The sequence below is a fragment of the Mizuhopecten yessoensis genome, unplaced genomic scaffold (assembly GCF_002113885.1).
Source record: "Mizuhopecten yessoensis strain PY_sf001 unplaced genomic scaffold, ASM211388v2 scaffold7529, whole genome shotgun sequence".
Lineage (NCBI taxonomy): Eukaryota > Metazoa > Mollusca > Bivalvia > Pectinida > Pectinidae > Mizuhopecten > Mizuhopecten yessoensis.
In genome coordinates, this window is record NW_018407093.1 from 325,883 (window position 1) to 346,258 (window position 20,376).

Sequence of the window (20,376 nt, forward strand, 5' to 3'; positions counted from 1 at the left end):
TAATACGCATATAAACATGTTATTACAATTCTGTACAAACATTATGTTGTTATACACATATAAACATGTTATTCCAATTCTGTACAAACATTATGTTGTTATACACATATAAACATGTTATTACAATTCTTTACAAACATTATGTTGTTATACACATATAAACATGTTATTACAATCTTTACAAACATTATGTTGTTATACATATATAAACATGTTATTACAATTCTTTACAAACATTATGTTGTTATACACCTATTAACATGTTATAACAACTCCTTACAAACATTATGGAATACATGTATTTATTGATTAAAGTATTCATAATCTCTTAATAATACTTTGTGTTATTAACAACTACACCGTTTTGAAACAGCCTATGAACAAATTGCTCTTAGCTGTGAAAATAGACGTGTGTGCGAGGCGAGACTAAACCGCTTTAAGTTATATTGGACGGAAAAATAGGCAGTTGACAATATTTAATTCAGATGACACATTTTCCCTTTATCCGCATGGATTGTGATCATAATGAAGTGGAAGTCGTTGATTTTTTTATATTAACTCGGTGTTACTATTTTTAGTAACACCGAGTTAATATAATATAATATTCACTTTAACACGTCATTTCAATGGTAACGTCACAGTGTTCTCTGCCAAATGCCAAATCTTCCTCCGTACAAATTCCATACGTATCATCCTGTTTAACGATTTAAACATTGTTTAGCATCAAATATAATAAATCAAGGCTTTCATTTCGGTAATTATTTGGTTATATAGCCCTGAAGAGTGATATTGACTTCGACTTGGTGTCGGTCAATATAACTGTCTCATGTTTATATGCATGTTACCATATAATCACCCCAAACTTAAGACCATAAGTGATAAACATAATACAACTACCAGTTCGGCACAAAATAACTAGGTAATATTGCCACTTTGTGAAACAGTTAAATATATAACAAAAACGGTACAATCGAAAGTTATTTACAAGCGATAACTGTCATTAAAATGTTCGATATTACAAATATCAATAACGAAGCCTCTAAACCCTACAAAACATAGTTAAAACCAATGTGTACGTTTATCACCGTTTCAAAATAACCTGACCATCTACACCAGACGCTTTATCCCAGTGTTAACCTTATCTGTTTTACAATAACTTTTTGTTTCATCGTGTTGTGGTGTATGGTAAACTGTGTAAGCTGTGGTTGCCTCGCTTTGACTATTAGAAACTGGCTGATAATCCACAGTACATGTACATATGTTGTTACGCATCCATTCCGGCATCCCGTTATACGTTGATACATTTTGGTTGGTCAAACTATAAAAAATATATTTTTAACTTTTGTGATGGTATGAAGCTGAACAGTATTGTACTGTTATATTGACCTCGTCTTCGACTTTGTCAATATTACTTTTACATGTGAATATCACAGCATATACACCATAATTAATGTCAAAAATCGTTTAAGTCCATAAACATTCATTTAAATTGTCGTGTTATATTCTATCACCATACCCGTAGTATATGTTTGCTTATTAATTCCTGCAATATCAACTATTGTGACGTCATCAAATGATAATCAAATGATGCCACACACTCCTAATATATTATGATGCAAATTAGACAAAATGTTAAACTTCAGTAATGGCCTAGAAAATGCTCTTTTTGCAATTTTCGCAAACAGTCTTGATCATGTAATAAAGGGATCTGAAATTTGTTTCCGTTACTTATTAGATTGATGGAACTTGCCTGAGAATCGGTGAAAGGAAAAAGCTAGACTCGTTTTATAGATCTAAGGGCATGGAAAGTTATGTTAGATCCTATATACATTCTAACAAAACCTTACTATTACGGTATTCAAGACTATGAAGACTTAATAATGCAACTTAAAGTAAGGCTGCAAATATACCTTAAAACCATAATTTGGATGATGTGAGAAATAGCTTACTCGTCATAAAAAATATTTTTAAGACTTATACAACTTATCAGCAATACAGTATCGCCTGTTACACTGCACTGATCTAAACCATGACAGAATCGAACGATCTTCCCACAATTTGCTTGGAACTGTCCGACATTTTCGGTGATGAATTATCATCTAGCGGTAATGAAACGTTAACAAATATTAAGTGGGAAACATTGATTTTTAACCAATTTATTGACACGAATGAAAGCTCATCCAAAATCGTACAATGTTTGAATGATCATAAGTTTGAGACAAGGCAAATCGTGTCTATGTCTAACCACAAAAACGAATCCTCACTCCGGTCATATTACAGGACCGTGTCAGCATCACAAAAACACTGAGTGGTACACTCTCCTGTTTAAGTCATCCTGAGTAACAATCAACTGTTGGCCTACACTCTGCCGCAAGGACACACACTTCAAACGTTTTCAAGTATCTCTCAGCCACAGTTTCATAGCGGGTCTCTTGTAGCATCTACCAACTGTAGCCAGGTTTCCATGCAATCAACAAACATTCGATTTTTTTTCACTGCTCTTTCAACTTCCAAAAATAATACCCTTGCGAGGGCAAGGTCGGATTACGGTATTGACTGTATTTATCCATGCGCAAAATTTGTTCTTGGGTTAAAATAAAACTAATTTCAAATCTAACTTTCATCTCAGGTTTCTATTGATAAAATTATTTCACCCTATATACAATTCATACGCAATTTAATGGATACTTAACTGTTGAAGAAAATTCAAGTATCAACGAATAGTACCACTTTCAGGCAAACCATTGCATTCAAAATCAATATTGTAAGCAATCGAAAATACATATATACTTGTAATCATATATTATATACGTGGTGGTCAGTACTACGGGAGGTAACTTTGATATTTCCATGTTATACTACTAGAACATCGTTTGCACCAAATCATGGTTCATACTCATATATATAACTAAAAGTACACTATTTTGCTTGGGTTAAAAATAACTGCAAACAGTTGGAACACATTTACACGTGTTATTCAACGTGGTACGCACTCAAGGTCAAATGTACGTTCCTCTGCTTAATGCAGGTATTTTTATCAAACGATTTAAGGAATAGTGAATGAACAGCAGAATCAGTATTTTGAACATAACAGTAAAGATATTTTACCGATCGATTCATATAATTTACAATCGTATCAGTCAATGCGTTTATTTTACAAAATCTACATAATGACTAAACTTATACCTACTACATCCTCGACTAGTACCACTCCAGACCAGAAATCAGGAGGCAGTGTTAAATATCGGAAACCCAATAACGCCACTAAAGGTTATCAATTGCTTATTACTTTAGCGGTTGCTAAACGCCAGGACGCTATACTTATATCGCTGACCGATATTTACTTAAGATGTGGTCCGTAAGTACTAACAAAATTAAGTGCATTCCTTCGCCTTACAACTTGAATATACAATTAAGATATCATCTTATATACGTTCTCGCCTAATTCAAATTATGTTCAACCATGCATACCATTTTTCTTAGTGATCAAATGATGAAAAGTGATGAAAAGTGAACAGCCGGAATTGACAATATTAAATGTTTTTCTTCGCTTTACAACTTGAATATACTTTCGTATCCTACATTATAGTCTAATTAAGAATGTCGTTTTATATATGTGTTCGTTTGATCAAAATGGTTTTAAAACAGGGTTGTCAACAGTTAGCTGATTAACTGGTTACTCGATCGGAATACGGTTATCAAAATAAATACACAGATTTATACCTAGGGTAGCTTATCTACATTCAGAACATGTTCCGGGTTAAAACACATCGTCAATATGTCTGCTGTGTGGATTGTGTCGGCGTTAGTTTGGTGTCTCTACTCTGGTAAGTAAACCACTAAATTTCTTTGTTTTATCAGGGTGTAGCATTCTTCTATGACGTCATATGACCTCTAGTTGTGTCGACTTCTCCTCGGGTGTGTATCGTCACTAGTCTGTGTTATAACAGAGGTACATTGCCACCACCCTATATCATTGGAATAATGAATTCCACCCTCTCATACACAACAAACAATTGGCAGAAGCAGTATTTTTCTAAAGATTTGGCTAGAAGAACACCGGTTATTACAGTCTATGACAGTGTGTCGATAAGAAAATGACCCCATCTTACTGACCATGTTAAGTATACGAAGTATTTGAAATTGAAACAGGAAGTAAATTAGCGTATCCCACTATGAATTGTAATCTGTTTCGAATAGATATTTTATAACGGGTCTGAATGGATTTTCAAAATACTCGAGCTTTAAAACAGGAAGTAATGGTTGTCCTGACTTAAAATAATATATTTGAAAGGTTTTTCTCATCATATTAAGACATTCTTAATGTTTTGTTGGTATTTGTACTCATAATGACTAGATTCCAGGTTATCTTAACACGTAAATATTGAATTATGTATAGCGACACAGATCTAGTTATATAGATATATATATATATATATATTGATTTATTTACAGAAACTACCATAAGCAAATATAGAGATGATTAGATTGTATTTGTTACAAACGACTTTTATATACTGTATTCGGGGTGACCCATTCCAGCAATGTTTCACTCCTCCAACCCTTTCCCTTCTATACGCGTACAAATAATACTCTCGTGTACATCGGGGATCTTAACAATCGCCACATATACGTCTCTGCCACAACTCAAAGAGCGGTCCGTTCTGCTTTTGATCTAACATGGAGTACAAGGTAAACAAAGTTTTGTAGGTCCCGTTATATTGCTATCTAAGTCCGTGGTAAGACTTTGTCCATTCAATACGAGCCTATAGAAGCAGAGACGTTTATATAACAGAATCTAATACTGTGAAAACTATAAGAACGTGGTCTAACCTCTGTCTACTAAACAAAATTAATCACTTTTTTTATCGTCTGGTTACAAATGTTAGGACCAGAAGTTTCCTGACGTTTATTTTCTCACTTATATTGCAGACAACAGAAATGTCTCCTCGAGTTAATGTCGAGAGTGAGGGTTTACTGTATTGTTAATCATAGTCAAAGGATTCTAAGCATTAATTTTTACTATATTTCTATTATACATGCAAGTAATGCTTAATATGTTTGAAAAAAAGATAAACATTGAAGAAATCTAAAACCCAATTATACTCGAAAACAGTCCCGGGTGATACCAGCGAAAGTCTTTAGTTTACATTTAGAGACACACAGAAGAGCTTCGTACCAAGACATCACTTCCGAAAGCTGCCCCACCCCCTTCAAAATCCTGATTTCGGTTTCAATCCGCTTCACTACCGAGAAGTTCGGTTATCCAGCAGACGAAGAAAATGCGGGAAAATGAGTATAAGGGATAAAGTAAGGAGTGAAGGGATAGAAGAGGGATTCAAAATCCTTTAAGCAGAGACATATATACCATACTAGTGTATATACTATGGATATCCTGATTTTATACGCCTCTGCTTTAACCGCCCCGATGTTTATTTTTTAACCAAAAACAAAGAAATAGTACTATATAAATGTCTGATCAGGGACGTATACGTCCCTTATCTGTTGTACTGACACAAAACTATAGCTGAATCTTTTACGTAATATAAGTTCCAGTACAGGCGGTGTATGGCGCTGCGCTAAGGCCACCCATTATAGCGTTATGGTCATCGTAACTAATACACCGATCTGTTCTGTTACATATCCAGGTAAATTAGCAAAAGGAATCTCATATAAGATGACTCGACACGTTCAATTTTGAATTGTGATTTTGGGAAAATTAACATAAACTAGTTACAAGCAATTTGTCAACTAAAAACATAATTTATGATTTTAAAGTAAAATAAATTGTTGCTTACAGAAATAAAAGATGTTGAAAAATATGAAAATTTTAAATCCATTTAGTGTAAAGTTTGATTTGTTCTATTAAAATGCGGAATGCCCATTTTCTTTTTTTATCCCATTCAACCTTTCGATTTCACTTGTTGACACACGAATCAATCAGTTGCTTATCGTAAATCTGAAAGAAGTTGCACATCAATTAAGCGTAAATAGGCGCAAACACAAGTTTGAACACCCACTGCAAAAATAAAATAATAATAAAGAAAACAGTCTCCACGCATCTTGCGTTATACATTATAATCTGTCTAAACCGGCCACTGTCTAGTCCGGATCCCTGTCTAATCCGGCTGTGATTCGTTGTTCCGGCATATTCATCATAGTAGTAAAACCCTGTATAACCCGGACCCTATTTATTCCGAAAACCGGCGTTGTTTCACAAAAATTGGCATAGTAATCCATGTACATTCCGGTCCTAAAATTTCGTTCGGCCGGCTACAATCTAAATCAAACAGTATTTGTATTTGAATGATTGAGTTATCAAATACAACTCTTCACGTAGCTGTCGTGCTGTAGAGTATTATGTAATGTATGCCCATGTTAATTTGTGTACTAATAAGCAGCAATGCCTTAACAAATTGATTGAATCTAATCGTACGGTACGGAGTAATCCGGGTGGTGTTGAGCAAAAGTACTCTGAACATGTCGTGACACTTGTCTGTCATCGCGGTTTAAATACTCAACAAAAATGTATGAAAGAATGTGTACTTGTGACTTATGTAATATAGAAAATAGAAAATAGAAAATATCTTTAAACAATTACTACAGGTTAGATATTATTGTTGTCACTGAAATGAACTGATTCGCCAGTTATATAAATATTTTTCGTCTAAAAAAACATATTAAATAAATAATATTTCTGTAAATAACGTTAAAATGGTACATCGTTTTGAATCGTAAATTGTCGTTGTCATTGAACGGCGTCATTTCCTGACCAGTTGATTGACTGAGTGATTTTATGTCCGCTTCATTGACGTGAAGTCCGGTTATCCAGCAGACGAATGTGACCAGTTTCTGTGCCAGACTCTTTATATTACACATATGTATATACTGTTTTACTGCTTTAGTCCAAAAATACGGAAATGTATAAGACAAGAAACGTTTGTGTCTGCTATATTTTAAATGACTAATGTATAACATATTTTGAATATGATCGACTTACCTACCATATTGACTATATTGTCTCTTTCTTATGTTAGGTCGACGAATTACCGACAAACAGTTACACATTTAATTTTATGCAACGTTCACATGCTGTGCTACATTTTGTTTATATCGAGAATGAGATTAAACATAAACCATTTTCTTCATCTAATATACATAAGTTATAACATCTTGGTTCAATAATGAAAGTCATCTCGACCTACTCTCTATAGCCTACTAAGGTGTGAAATTTGTGAAGAGGTAAATACACTATACACACCTGAGTCCATTGCTGTCAGCAGGAGGCCCGAGATGCACCTTTATACCTGTGTATAAAATCAAAGGGATATCAGCAGTTCGGATAGGGGGGTACCTGAGTTCATTTCAGTTCAGTTTCATTATTTCCGAGAGCCATCCATCTCATAGGTTCATGTCAAACAATTACATCATATTGACGTTAGTACGTAGATTATGTGTCTTCAAATATTCTATTTCACAACGTTAACAATGTCTCCAGACACTGCCAGAGTGTGTTTCATTATATGCAAACCACAATCAGTACAACTGCATCACCAGAGAGAAGAACAAAACAAGGAATAACGCAAATAATTCCGGTTGTGGACTTTCGATATCTTGACTTCTCAGATATTAATAATAGCATACATCATTTGATATAGCACCATATCTAGCTAACATAAGCCACTCTAAAGCGCTTCACAGTACACATATATACAATTATCACAATAAGCATATACATAATCAATACAAGTTTTGAGGAATTCGCAGGAGCTGCTTTATCAGGCGCTAACTACAGATGGAACAATGACAAATTAGCTGATTCTACAGGGACCTGGGAATTTGTTACAACTATATTTTGACATAAACTAATGTGTTCAGAGTAAATGTACATTTTTTAGGGGCTTTGATCGTACCGTTTAGGTCCAGATACAGCTGTAACAAATTCGCAGGTCCCTGTGACTGTACCTCCTAGATGATAGCTCTTTCTCATTTATATTGTAAAAGTCGTCGTTTATGTATATAAAGCACTTTCTTATACAATTGTCATATATGTTTTACGTAGCTTTCCGGTAAAAGGTTACCAGTATCGAGGCGATCGCCGCTTGGGCAAAGGTGTGCTTTTCATAAACGACAGCTATGATCGACGACGTTTGCTCTTTTTTTAGCCTTTTATTGAAGAATATGAGGTATTTTCACAGCATAATATAGCAAACTAATCAGTCGTTAGTCGTCTGAAATGAACTTTATATATTTTACATTTTGAAGCAGCAAATGAAAAATGATATAAATTACTGGTTTGATACTTTTAGTTACATTATCCTTTCCACTCTTTTCACTACAATACGTAATATCAAACTGAAGAAACTTATGTTTTGCATTACATGTAATAATAAGGTTGTTTGAGTTCAGTACACGTGTCCTGTTAGGGACAGCCCCCAAGTGTGTTCGTTACAATCTGTACCTTGACGTGTATATCCATATTTGGTGTGTACCTGTCCGGTAGTGTCAGTGTTTGTCCATATTTGGTTATGTACCTTGAGCACGTATCACGGTATGAGAGGTGAGTCGTGCATATGTGATGGAGTTTTCAATAAAACCAAGAGTACACTCGCGGAATCGCGCAGACAGCCGGGTCTCATAATGACAATGATTCGAGGTTTTTATATACCGCTTTATCACAACCTAGTTCGTAGGTCGTCTCAAAGCGGTTCATAAATTATTATCCGTGGTTATCATGCAATTGCAACCAGCCCGTATCTTCCTAAACTCTTTGGGGAGCATACAGCCGATGCTGCAATTTTTAGCGCTCACAACTAGCCTTCTACAACTCTAGCACTGCCCAACCACGTTCTCATTTACAAATGAGTCAATAGAACATATACTCACTGGACTATAGACATTGACACGACTTAATAGTAGATGAAATTAAATGTCCATGTACATAAATATGTTCAACTTTACCGTAATGTAAAATATATTTAGGGACAGTGATGTTAATTACACTGTAGCTCAAACCTTTACTACGGTATTTATTTTGTACATTTCAGATTGTTTTAACAACAAATATATTCGTGTATACGGTTTTTTCGGGAAATAAAAAAAAATCACAGACAGTAACGTACTCTCATCAGACCGAACACAGAAAATAGACATAGGGACTTTCCTTAACAGGACCGTGTACTGGACTCAAACAACCTTATCATTACATAAACGTTCTCAGGTACTAAAACATATATATATATAAACACACCTTTGTATATCCCTGTGAAATAGTATGCATGCGTGCGTGCGTCATAAATACGACGTTATTGCAAACACGTTTTTTAAACGCTTTCCAATATTTGAAAATAACCGCGAAATTGAAAAAGAAAATAAATTCTTCAAAATGGTACATCAATATTTCTAAGTACTTATACATACCTGCTGCAATGATACGTGTATTGTAAGTATTAGAGATGCTCGGACTGACAGACATACCATTAAATACAAACCACATTTAACATAACTATGAATTGTATTGACCATTTCAGGTGTACAAGGTGATATTTCTGTAACAACGACAGTAAACCCAGTGGGGCTTCTGGGAGACAATGAAGTGGAACTTGTGTGTACATATAGTCTTGTATCTGTTGATACAGTTTTTTACTTAGCGTGGAAAAGGGAGACATCAAAAGACACTGGAACATATGAACAGATAGCATTGTTTAGTCCACCAGGAGCATCACAGAGTCCTGCAAGGTTAAATAATTTGACCAACCCTTCCGTTTCTGGACGAGTAGTTCTAACAAACCCAACAGATTCTTCCCTTACGGCTAAGATCAGGTTTACAAGTGTGGTATGCGGTGATGAGCGTAAATACCAATGTACTGTAGTTGGACTTAATAATAATGCACAGATCACTCCTAATCCGGCCAGTGTCACCAGTCTTACAGTCAGAGGTATGACAGTGTGGGTGTATACCATCCTAATATTTTCTATCTAATAAGATATGTCTTTGTAATGGTCGTGTGCCAAAGAAAACTTACTTGTTAGTTTTCTAGATCTTAAAGTGTATCCTTCTATTACTTTGTGTTCTAATAATCGAAATATATGAACAATAAACAATTTTAAAGTATAATGGTTTACGCTACAGCTATGAACAGCAGAAAAACCTATTTTTGTTACTCTCTTTATCCCTAGTTGACCTATTTAACATGTTTTGTTATTCAGATAATAAATTCCCAAAATACGCGTGAGCATCCGATTCTCAAAAAGAAAGTGCAATATGTTCCCAGTATACATACGTCTACTGAATGATTACAGCAAAGCCTAACGCCATAGCATTTAATGAAGTGGAGGTGGTGCCGTCATCTAATGTTGAGGAGGGACAGACGGTCACGTTCACCTGTACCGGTAACGTTGGTCGGCCGGCAGGGACCTTCTTATGGACCAGGTTCAGTAGTATCACAGCCCCTACTGGTACCATCATAGACTCTACCACACAGACATCCCCTAGTACCGACTGTACCTACACCGGCAGTAGTGTCATATCTATACCGATGACCAAAGACGACAATGGAATCGTTGTTAAGTGTGCCTTACAACAGGAAACCATCAGCGCCCCAACAGACACCGCCTACTTTAGACTCACTAATGTAATCAACGTGTTTTGTAAGTAAATGCGTATCAAATTATTTGGTTATCAATAATTATAAGTTTCATAATGATGTTGTATGTTGTTATGGCGAAAGTATTGGGTCACTTTTTCTTTTCTTTTCTTTTTTTCTTTTTCTTTTGATTACAGTAAAATGTGAACATAAGGTATGGTGATTAATGTATTTGCTCAAATTGCTAACTGTGACGAGAAAAAAAATTGTTGATACCTTTGTGATTAAGTTAAAGAAGGATTAAGATAATAAGTAATAAGTTTTTTCTGTAAACTCTTTATTCGTTTTCGAAGATGTACATGATGGTGTTGATTTACAACAAACAGACAAAGTGAGAGCGCCTACCATTACGAAGAGTCCAAATGCAGCAGTTCATTACGAGGACACCACCTTGACCTTGAGCTGTGCTGCCGAGGGTAACCCTACTCCTACGTATGTTTGGCGGCATAATGGAACACAGGTCGGCACCTCAGCACAGCTTCAACTGACCAACATCAAGATTGCCCAATCAGGAGACTATGTCTGTGAGGCCACGAACAACTTTAACGGGAACACGTACAACATGGCCAGTACAGTCAGGATTACCATAGGTAGGACTAGAAATAAAGTGATGTCAGTTTAACGCCACATTACTATAAATCTGAATTAACGATATGGTGAAGGGTAGTTTTAACTTTATCCCAAAAAATTCTAATGATATTACCAGAACTTCCCTGTCACAAAGAAGTTATGTTAATATAAACATTGTTTCAAGAACATGAGGCATTCCTTTCAGTTGTTGCCTGTAGGGAATATAATTTAAATCCTCGATATTCCATCGGTTACGCCCTCCCATGTTCTTTGCTCACCTGCAACCCTTATATGGCGCAGTGATTGTAAGTGAGCGTAACCCCTGGAATCGAGAATAATAAAATCATATTATCATACAATAAAAGGAAACGCGGCTAAAACACCTGACTCCCCAAACGTTATAAGGGAGTTAATTCCAGTTATGTTATTTATCTGTTATTGAAATATTTTCCACCGGAGACAGAACTCTAAACGTTATGTAATATGATGGAGACACCTATTGTATGAAAATCAACACTTATTTTTATCTGACACATTAACGATTCAAGTTCGAATACTTTCAAAATAAACATTTAATGGCACCTGTAAATCAATATCAACCACGGCAGGACGCAGAAACAATGAGCAAGAGACCAATACACATCGTTTGATATACGATTTCATCCATTCAAGCAATTCCATTAGATACGATATTTTTTTTATTTTTTATTTTTGTCTACGGAGATGTTGTTGTTATGAGTGGAGGGCATATATTGTTTTAATTAAAACGTACATTGCTTATACAGATTCACACCTATAAACAGCGCTTGGGTTGTGATTTAAGTTCGAATACTTTCAAAAAAAACCATTTCATGGCACCTATAAATCAATAACAACCAGACAAAGTAGAGGGCGCTTGGTTTACTGGGCACTGCTTGACGTATGAAAATACGGAACGATTCGGTACGTACTTTGTTACAGAAACATCACCTACCACTACACCAACGACTGCTACCACATCTGTAGACCCGGCATCAGGAGGCTGTACCATACAGCGGACAGTTGATGACGGCGGTAAGAATCAACATATATAAACCACACGGCAGGACGCAGAAACAATGAGCAAAAGACCAATAAAGGTTGTAAGTATCAATATATATATACCCAACATAAAGACGCAGTACCAAATTATGAAACCACATATGCACCAAATGGCAGGAAACAGTACCAAAGAGCATGCGACCAATGAAAGCAGTACATATCAATATATGTACCCCACGATATAGGACGTGGTAACAGAGACGGACGATCGAGGTAGATACAGACTTATGTGTACCCCGACAGGACGTGGTTACAGAGACGGGCGACCGAGGTAGATACAGACTTATGTGTACCCCGACAGGACGTGGTAACAGAGACTTACGATCGAGGTAGATACAAACTTATGTGTACCCGACAGGACGTGGTTACAGAGACCGACGATCGAGGTAGATACAGACTTATGTATACCCCGACAGGACGTGGTAACAGAGACCTACGATCGAGGTCAGTATAGACATATATAAAAAAAACGAAAGGACGTGGTAACAGAAACAGACGATCGAGGTAAGTATAGACATATATAAACCCCCGATAGGACGTGGTATCAGAAACACACGATCGAGGTAAAAATAGACATGTATAAACCCCCGATAGGACATGGTAACGAAGACCGATGGTCGGGGTAGGTATAGGCATATGTTAACTCCTGACAGAACGTGGTAACAGAGACCGACGATCGAGGTAAGGATAAACATATATAAATCCCTGACAGGACGTGTAAGTAGAAAGCCAAAGACAAATAATGGCGCTAAAGATGCATATGATTTTCTCATTGAAAACATAAGGTAGTGTTGCACAGTAAGTTGTTCATTTCATTTTCTTACAATTTGCAAGTAATTTGATGTTTAACAACATTGTTTGATATACAATTTAATTCAAGCGACTCCATTGGTTACGATTGTTTTTACTACGGAGATGTTCTTGTAATGAGTGGAGGGCATACATTGTTTTAAATAAATCATACATTGTTTATACAGATTCACGCCTATATACAGCTGGGGCTGTCATGTTGTGTTTGTCGGTGATCCTGCTGATAGTGACCGTCGTACTTGGGATATTCATTAGTCGTGAGTATATAACTGATAGTCCTTTTATATATTGTGTTCATCTTATTACACGCTTGGTATTCGCGATATCATGATAGTAAATATTTATTGAACATGATTTTTAAGGATTTTCCTGCGTATTTATTTGATGTCGACTTAATCGTTCCCGAAAAATGATAATACCTGTTATGTTTTACATCTTTCTAAAGCACTACATTGTGTCCATACAAATTTAAATATCGCGCGTAAAGTTTTCTCGGTATGTACATTCATCATACTGCATTTCGAGAAATTTCCGCTCATTTGGATTGTCCCCTTCTCCATCCTCCAAAATAAATGAGAATGTATCATTACATCGAATACAACTACAACACAATATTCATAGAAACGAATGTGAAGTGTGAAATTAATACTGGGCTTAAGTTTTGCTGAATGAATTTCTGTTCAAGTGATGTGTTTGTTTTAGGTAACAAAGGACTGCCTTGTTTGTAAGTATAGTTATATTACAATAGAATGCTGTGCTGCCGGGTATTTTTTCGCTTAAAATGTCCTTTTCTCCAACACAAATGTATCAACCGTTTATCGATGTTATGTTTGTCGGGGGAAAATAATATATTAAGGATGTCAAAAGCATTTTTTACAAAAAATGAAGATAAGAATCAATATGCAATCACAAATGCTAAATAGAATAGATACAGGCTTCGCAGTAGGTTACATGTCATCAGGCAATCTTAAATTAGTATAAGTAGCTGATATGATATCGTGACGTTAAGAGTAAGTAGAACAGCGATCGGAATTTTGATAATAAATGACGTGTATAAATGACATTTTACTTTCCAGCAAAATTTCAAAAATGAAGGCATCAACTCACTTTCAAAGAGTGCATCATTCAGGTAAACGGCAAATTATCTTTCAGGTTGTTCTTGTAAGACGACAGACGAAATGAGATTTGCTTTATACCCATTACGGGCACTTGACGCTCACCTGTCACCTGTTACTAACATTGCATATATATATATAACTTTCTAACTGTTTACTAACAGAGAAACTTACAACACAATGTAGCGCGAGATGTGATATGAGTTCAGTGTTTTTTGCTTATGCACATCAGTGATTCCGTTGCACTATACTGCTTCTCACTATGACGACGTGATATAAGATTTGACCTAGATTTACGTTGATGAAACAGAAATCGCTTACCTTCCGAAACACATGATTCTATTCACTTTCTACCTTGTTATGTTAATCTTTCCTTCTTTCACTTTCGTGCTGGAATAAGATTGTTTTCACAACACCTTCTTCTGCGTAAATGTTGTATTCCCCTGTAAACCTAACCTAGTAATTAATCTCATTATCTTCACAGTAAAGGAGCATTTTAACTGGCATACACATCTTGATATCTGGATGAATAATTCGATTTAAAAGAAATTTTGATCAAGAATGAATTTTGTTTTTCAGTAAGTACAATCCACGATGAAGACGAAAGGTAATGCTATCATATATCAACACATTGTCCTCTTAAAGTAGGTCGTCCCTCGGTCGATAATTCAGATACAACGAGAAAAGTGGTAATATAATTATTCACATTTCTTGTTATTGTTCAAAACACCTTCAATAACACAATTAACTTGATATCGTATTCGGGACGTCTTTTCTTTTAAATGACTTATGTATGGCATATTTTGAATATGATCGACTTACCTACTTAATCGCGCAGACAGCCGGGTCTTATTATAATAATATTAATAATACGAGGTTTTGATATACCGCGTTATCACAACTTAGTTCGTAGGTAGTCTCAAAGCGGTTCACACATTATTATCCGTGGATATAAGGTCATTGCAACTAGCCTATATCTTTCTCTACTCCCTGGGTAGCATTCAGCCGGTGCTGCAATTTCGGCGCTCACAGCTAGCATTCTACAGTTTTAGCACCGGTCAACCACGTACTCATTTACAGCTGAGTCTATATACTTACTGGACGTCGTCCGTGGAACATATAACTATAGACATTGACACGACATAAAAGTCGATGAAGGTAAATATCCATGTACATAAATATGTTCAACTTTACCGTAATGTAAAACATATTTCGGGACAGTGATGTTAATTACACTGTAGCTCAAACCTTTACTAAGGCATTTATTTTGTACATTTCAGATTGTTTTAACAACAAATATATTCGTGTATACGGTTTTGTTCGGGAAATAAAAAAAAATCACAGACAGTAACGAACTCTTATCGGACCGAACACAGAAAATAGACATAGGGACTGTCCCTAACAGGACACGTGTACTGGACTCAAACAACCTTATCATTAATTAAACGTTCTCAGGTACTAACACATATATAAATATAATTAATACACCTTTGTATATCCCTGTGAAATAGTATGCATGCGTGCGTGCGTCATAAATACGACGTTATTACAAACAAGTTTGTTAATCTCTTTCCAATATTTGAAAATAACCGCGAAATTGATAAAGAAAATAAATTGTTCAAAATGGTACATCAATATGTCTAAGTACTTAAACATACCTGCTGCAATGATACGTGTATTGTAAGTATAAGAGATGCTCGGACTGACGGACATACCATTAAATACAAACCACATTTAACATAACTATGAATTGTGTTGACCATTTCAGGTGTACAAGGTGATATTTCTGTAACAACGACAGTAAACCCAGTGGGACTTCTGGGAGACAATGATGTGGAACTTGTGTGTACATACAGACTTGCATCCGTTGATACAGTGTTTTCCATGTCATGGAAAAGGGAGACGTCAAAAGACTCTGGGACATATGAACAAATAGCAGGGTTTAGTCCACCAGGAGCATCACAACGTCCTACAACGTTAAACAATTTAACAAACCCTTCTGTTTTTGGACGAGTAGTTCTAACAAACCCAACATATTCCTCACTCACAGCTAAGATCAAGTTTACAAGTGTGGTATGTGGTGATGAGCGTAACTACCAATGTAATGTATTTGGACTTGATGGACTTTATGTTCAGTTCAATCCGGCCAGTGTCACCAGTCTTACAGTCACAGGTATGACAGTGTGGGTTTATACTATCCTAATATTTTCTATCTAATAAGATATGTCTTTTTAATGGTCATGTGCCAAAGGTAAATTACCTGTTAGTTTTCTAGATCTTAAAATGTATCCTTTTATTACTTTGTGTTCTAATAATTGAAAAATATAAACAATAAAGCATTTTATTTAGCACTACAGCTATGAAAAGCAGGAAATCTTATTTTTGTTACTGTTTTTATCACAAGGTGACCTACTTAACATCATGCTTACATGTTTTTATTCAGATAATACATTCCTAAAATACTCGTGAACGTGCGATTCTCAAAAAGAAAGTGTGATATGTTCCATGTATACATACCTCTACTTGATGTTCACAGCAAAGCCTAACGCCACAGCATTTCAGGAAGTGGAGGTGGTGCCATCATCTAATGTTGAGGAGGGACAGACGGTCACGTTCACTTGTACCGGTAATGTTGGTCGGCCGGCAGGGACCTTTTTATGGACCAAGTACAAAGGTTCCACAGTCCCTACTGGTACCACTATAGTCTCTACCACACAGACATCCCCTAGTACCGACTGTACCTACATCGGCAGTAGTGTCATCTCTATACCGATGACCAAAGACGACAATGGTATCGTTGTTAAGTGTGCCTTACAACAGGAAACCATCAGCGACCCAACAGACACCGCCTACTTTAAACTGACTAATGTCATCAACGTTTTTTGTAAGTCAATGTGTATCTTATTATTTAGTTATCAATTATAATAAGATTCATAATGATGTTGTATGTTGTTATGGCGAAAGTATTGGGTCATTTTGACCAATATCTTTTTTTCTTCTGTTTACAGTAAAAAGGAAAAACATATGGTATGGTGATAAATTTTAGCGTAATAAATGTCTTTGATTAAATAAATAACTGTGACAAATGAAGAAAATAAGTTTTTGATACTAAGGTGTTTAGATAAAAGGAATATTAACATATTAAGGTTGTCTCTTAGCTCTTTATTCGTATCTTAAGTTATACATGATTAATGTTGTTTTACGTCAAATAGACAAAGTGAGAGCGCCTACCATTACAAAGAGTCCAAATACAGCAGTTCATTACGAGGACACCACCTTGACCTTGACCTGTGCTGCCGAGGGTAACCCCACTCCTACGTATGTTTGGCGGCTTAATGAAACACAGGTCGGAAACTCAGCACAGCTTCAACTGACCAACATCAAGATTGCCCAATCAGGAGACTATGTCTGTGAGGCCACGAACAACTTTAACGGGAACACGTACAACATGTCCAGTACAGTCAGCATTACCATAGGTAGGACTAGATAATACAGTGATGCCAGTTTAACGCTGCACTAAATAACTTTAAATATGAATTAACGATATGGGGAAGGGTTTAGCAAAGTGATGCTAAGAATACTACCAGAAACTGACTTCGTAACTAAAAAGTAATGTCAATATAATCGTTATTTCCCGTGCATGAGGGATAAGTTGATGATGCTGAGCCGTCATTCCTTTCAGTTGTTGCTTGTAGAGAATATAATTCCAAATCTTCGAAATTCAATTGGTTAATCTCTCTAATGTTCTGTGCTCACCTGCACTCCGATCGTAAGTGACCCCTAGAATTGAGGATAGTAAAATCATATTCTTTTCGGTAATTTTGATTTGTTTGTGTTCTGAGGCTCTGATGTTCAAAACACGACGTATACATTACAAAAGTACGATGAACCTATGTTGAATTTTTGGAAGTATAACAATGAACCTACAAAATGTATGATGTATTTTTAAACAAAGATTTTTATTTTGTAATTGTGAGGCTCTGATGATAAAATACGGTGTACATATGTTGTATTTTTGAAGAACATATTTGTTTCAAAATTTAAAGCTCTGATATTATAATTGCGAGGTACATTGTATCTATTACAAAAAGTACGATGTATCTACGTTGTATTTTTGAAGGATTTTGTTTTGTAATTTTGAAGCTCTGATGTTGTAATTACGAGGTATCTATTACAAAATTACGTGTTGTACATAATGTGTAAAAGCTACCATAGTTTATGTATAAAAGGCTTACAGTAAGTGACAATATTTATATCACAAAAATATAATCTTAATTGCATGAACAATTTGTTAGGAAGTTGTGTAATTCGGCATTTCAAGATCAAGAAAAATTAAAATGCGTTACTATTTGAAAGCAGTGTCGTTGATCGGGCTTTAAAAACCATGCAGCACGAGACATAATTCTTAGCGTATGAATATAACAGAGACCGGAACTACAATATCCACTGTAAACAAACATGACGTCAGCTGAAATATTTCTGGGCATTGTGAGACTTTACAATGTAATTGTAAATTTGTAAAAGAAATGTTATCTAAAAAAAAATACTTTTAGTACAACAACAAAAAAGACAAAGATCTGCAACATCATACAAAATGCACATCGGTTGAAATAAACAATAGAAATAATTTTGACACTTATACAATTTATCAGCAATACAGTTTCGTCTGTTACACTGCACTGATCTAAACCATGACAGAATCGAACGATCTTCCCACAATTTGCTTGGAATTGCCCGATATTTTTGGTGATGAATTATCATCTAGCGGTAATGAAACGTTAACAAGTATTAAGTAAGTAGACATTGATTTTGAATCCTATGCATTGACACGAGTGAAAGCTCTTCCAAAATCGTACAAAGTTTGAATGATGAAAAGTTTGAGACAAGGCAAATCGTGTCTATGTCTAACCACAAAAACGAATTCTCCCTACGGTCATATAACAGGACCGTGTCAACATCACAATAGGAAAAACACTGAGTGGTACACTCTCCTGTTTAAATCATCCCGAGTAACAATCAACTGTTGTCCTACGCTCTGTCGCAAGGACACACACTTCAAACGCTGTCACGTGTCTCTCAGCCACGGTTTCATAACGAGTCTGTTGTAGCATCTACCAATTGTAGCCAGGTTTCCATGCAATCAACACACATTCGAGTTTTTCTCACTGCTCTTTCAACTTCTAAAAATAATACCCTTGTGAGGGCAAGGTCGGATTACGGTATTGACTGTATTTATCCATGCGCAAAATGTGTTCTGGGGTAAAAATCAAACTAATTTCAAATCTAACTTTCATCTCAGGTTTCTATTTATAAAATTATTTGCCCCTATAGACAATTTAATGGATACTTAACTGTTGAATAAAATTCAAGTATCAACGAAAAGTACCACTTTCAGGCAAACCATTGCATTCAAAATCAATATTGTAAGCACTCGAAAATACATATATACGTGTAATTATATATTATATACGTGTAGGTCAGTACTACGGAAGGTAACTTTGATACGTCCATGGTATACTACTAGAACATCGTTTGCACCCCTTCCGGGTTCATAATCATATATATAAATAAACGTTAACTATTTTCCTTAGGTACAGCACGTACAGGTCGCTGTCACAGATTTATACATAGGGTGGCTTATCTACATTCAGAACATGTTCCGGGTTAAAACACACTGTCAATATGTCTGCTGTGTTGATTGTGTCGGCGTTAGTTTGGTGTCTCTACTCGGGTAAGTAAACCACTAAATGTCTATGTTATATCAGGGTCTAGCGTCCTTCTATGATGTCATATGACCTCTAGTTGTGTTGTCCTCTCCTCGGGTATGTATCATCACCAGTCTGTGATGTAACAGTGGTACATTTCCACGACCCTATACCACTGGAATAATACGTGACTTCCACTTTCTTGTACACAACAAATAACTTGAAGAAGACATTGTTACCTTTATATAAAGATAGGGGTATATGGATCAGTACAGTCTATGACAGTGTGTCTATATGTAAATGACCCCACCTTACTGACCATGTTAAGTATACGAAGTATTTGAAATTGAAACAGGAAGTAAATTAGCGTGTCCCACTATGAATTGTAATCTGATTCGAATAGAATGTTTTATAACGGGTCTGAATGGATTTTCAAACTACTCAAGCTTT

The 20,376-nt window shown here is 35.7% G+C and overlaps 1 protein-coding gene across 1 annotated transcript in view; it reads left to right on the forward strand.

The window, feature by feature from the left end:
- Positions 1 to 20,376, forward strand: part of LOC110453876 (cell adhesion molecule 2-like) — a 76,696-nt gene that overhangs the window by 26,861 nt on the left and 29,459 nt on the right. The window contains exons 6-10 of the mRNA XM_021503067.1: positions 12,177 to 12,269; positions 13,274 to 13,363; positions 13,809 to 13,830; positions 14,183 to 14,235; positions 14,801 to 14,828. Of these exons, the coding sequence (XP_021358742.1) occupies positions 12,177 to 12,269; positions 13,274 to 13,363; positions 13,809 to 13,830; positions 14,183 to 14,235; positions 14,801 to 14,828 (286 nt within the window). The remainder of the gene's footprint in view (positions 1 to 12,176; positions 12,270 to 13,273; positions 13,364 to 13,808; positions 13,831 to 14,182; positions 14,236 to 14,800; positions 14,829 to 20,376) is intronic.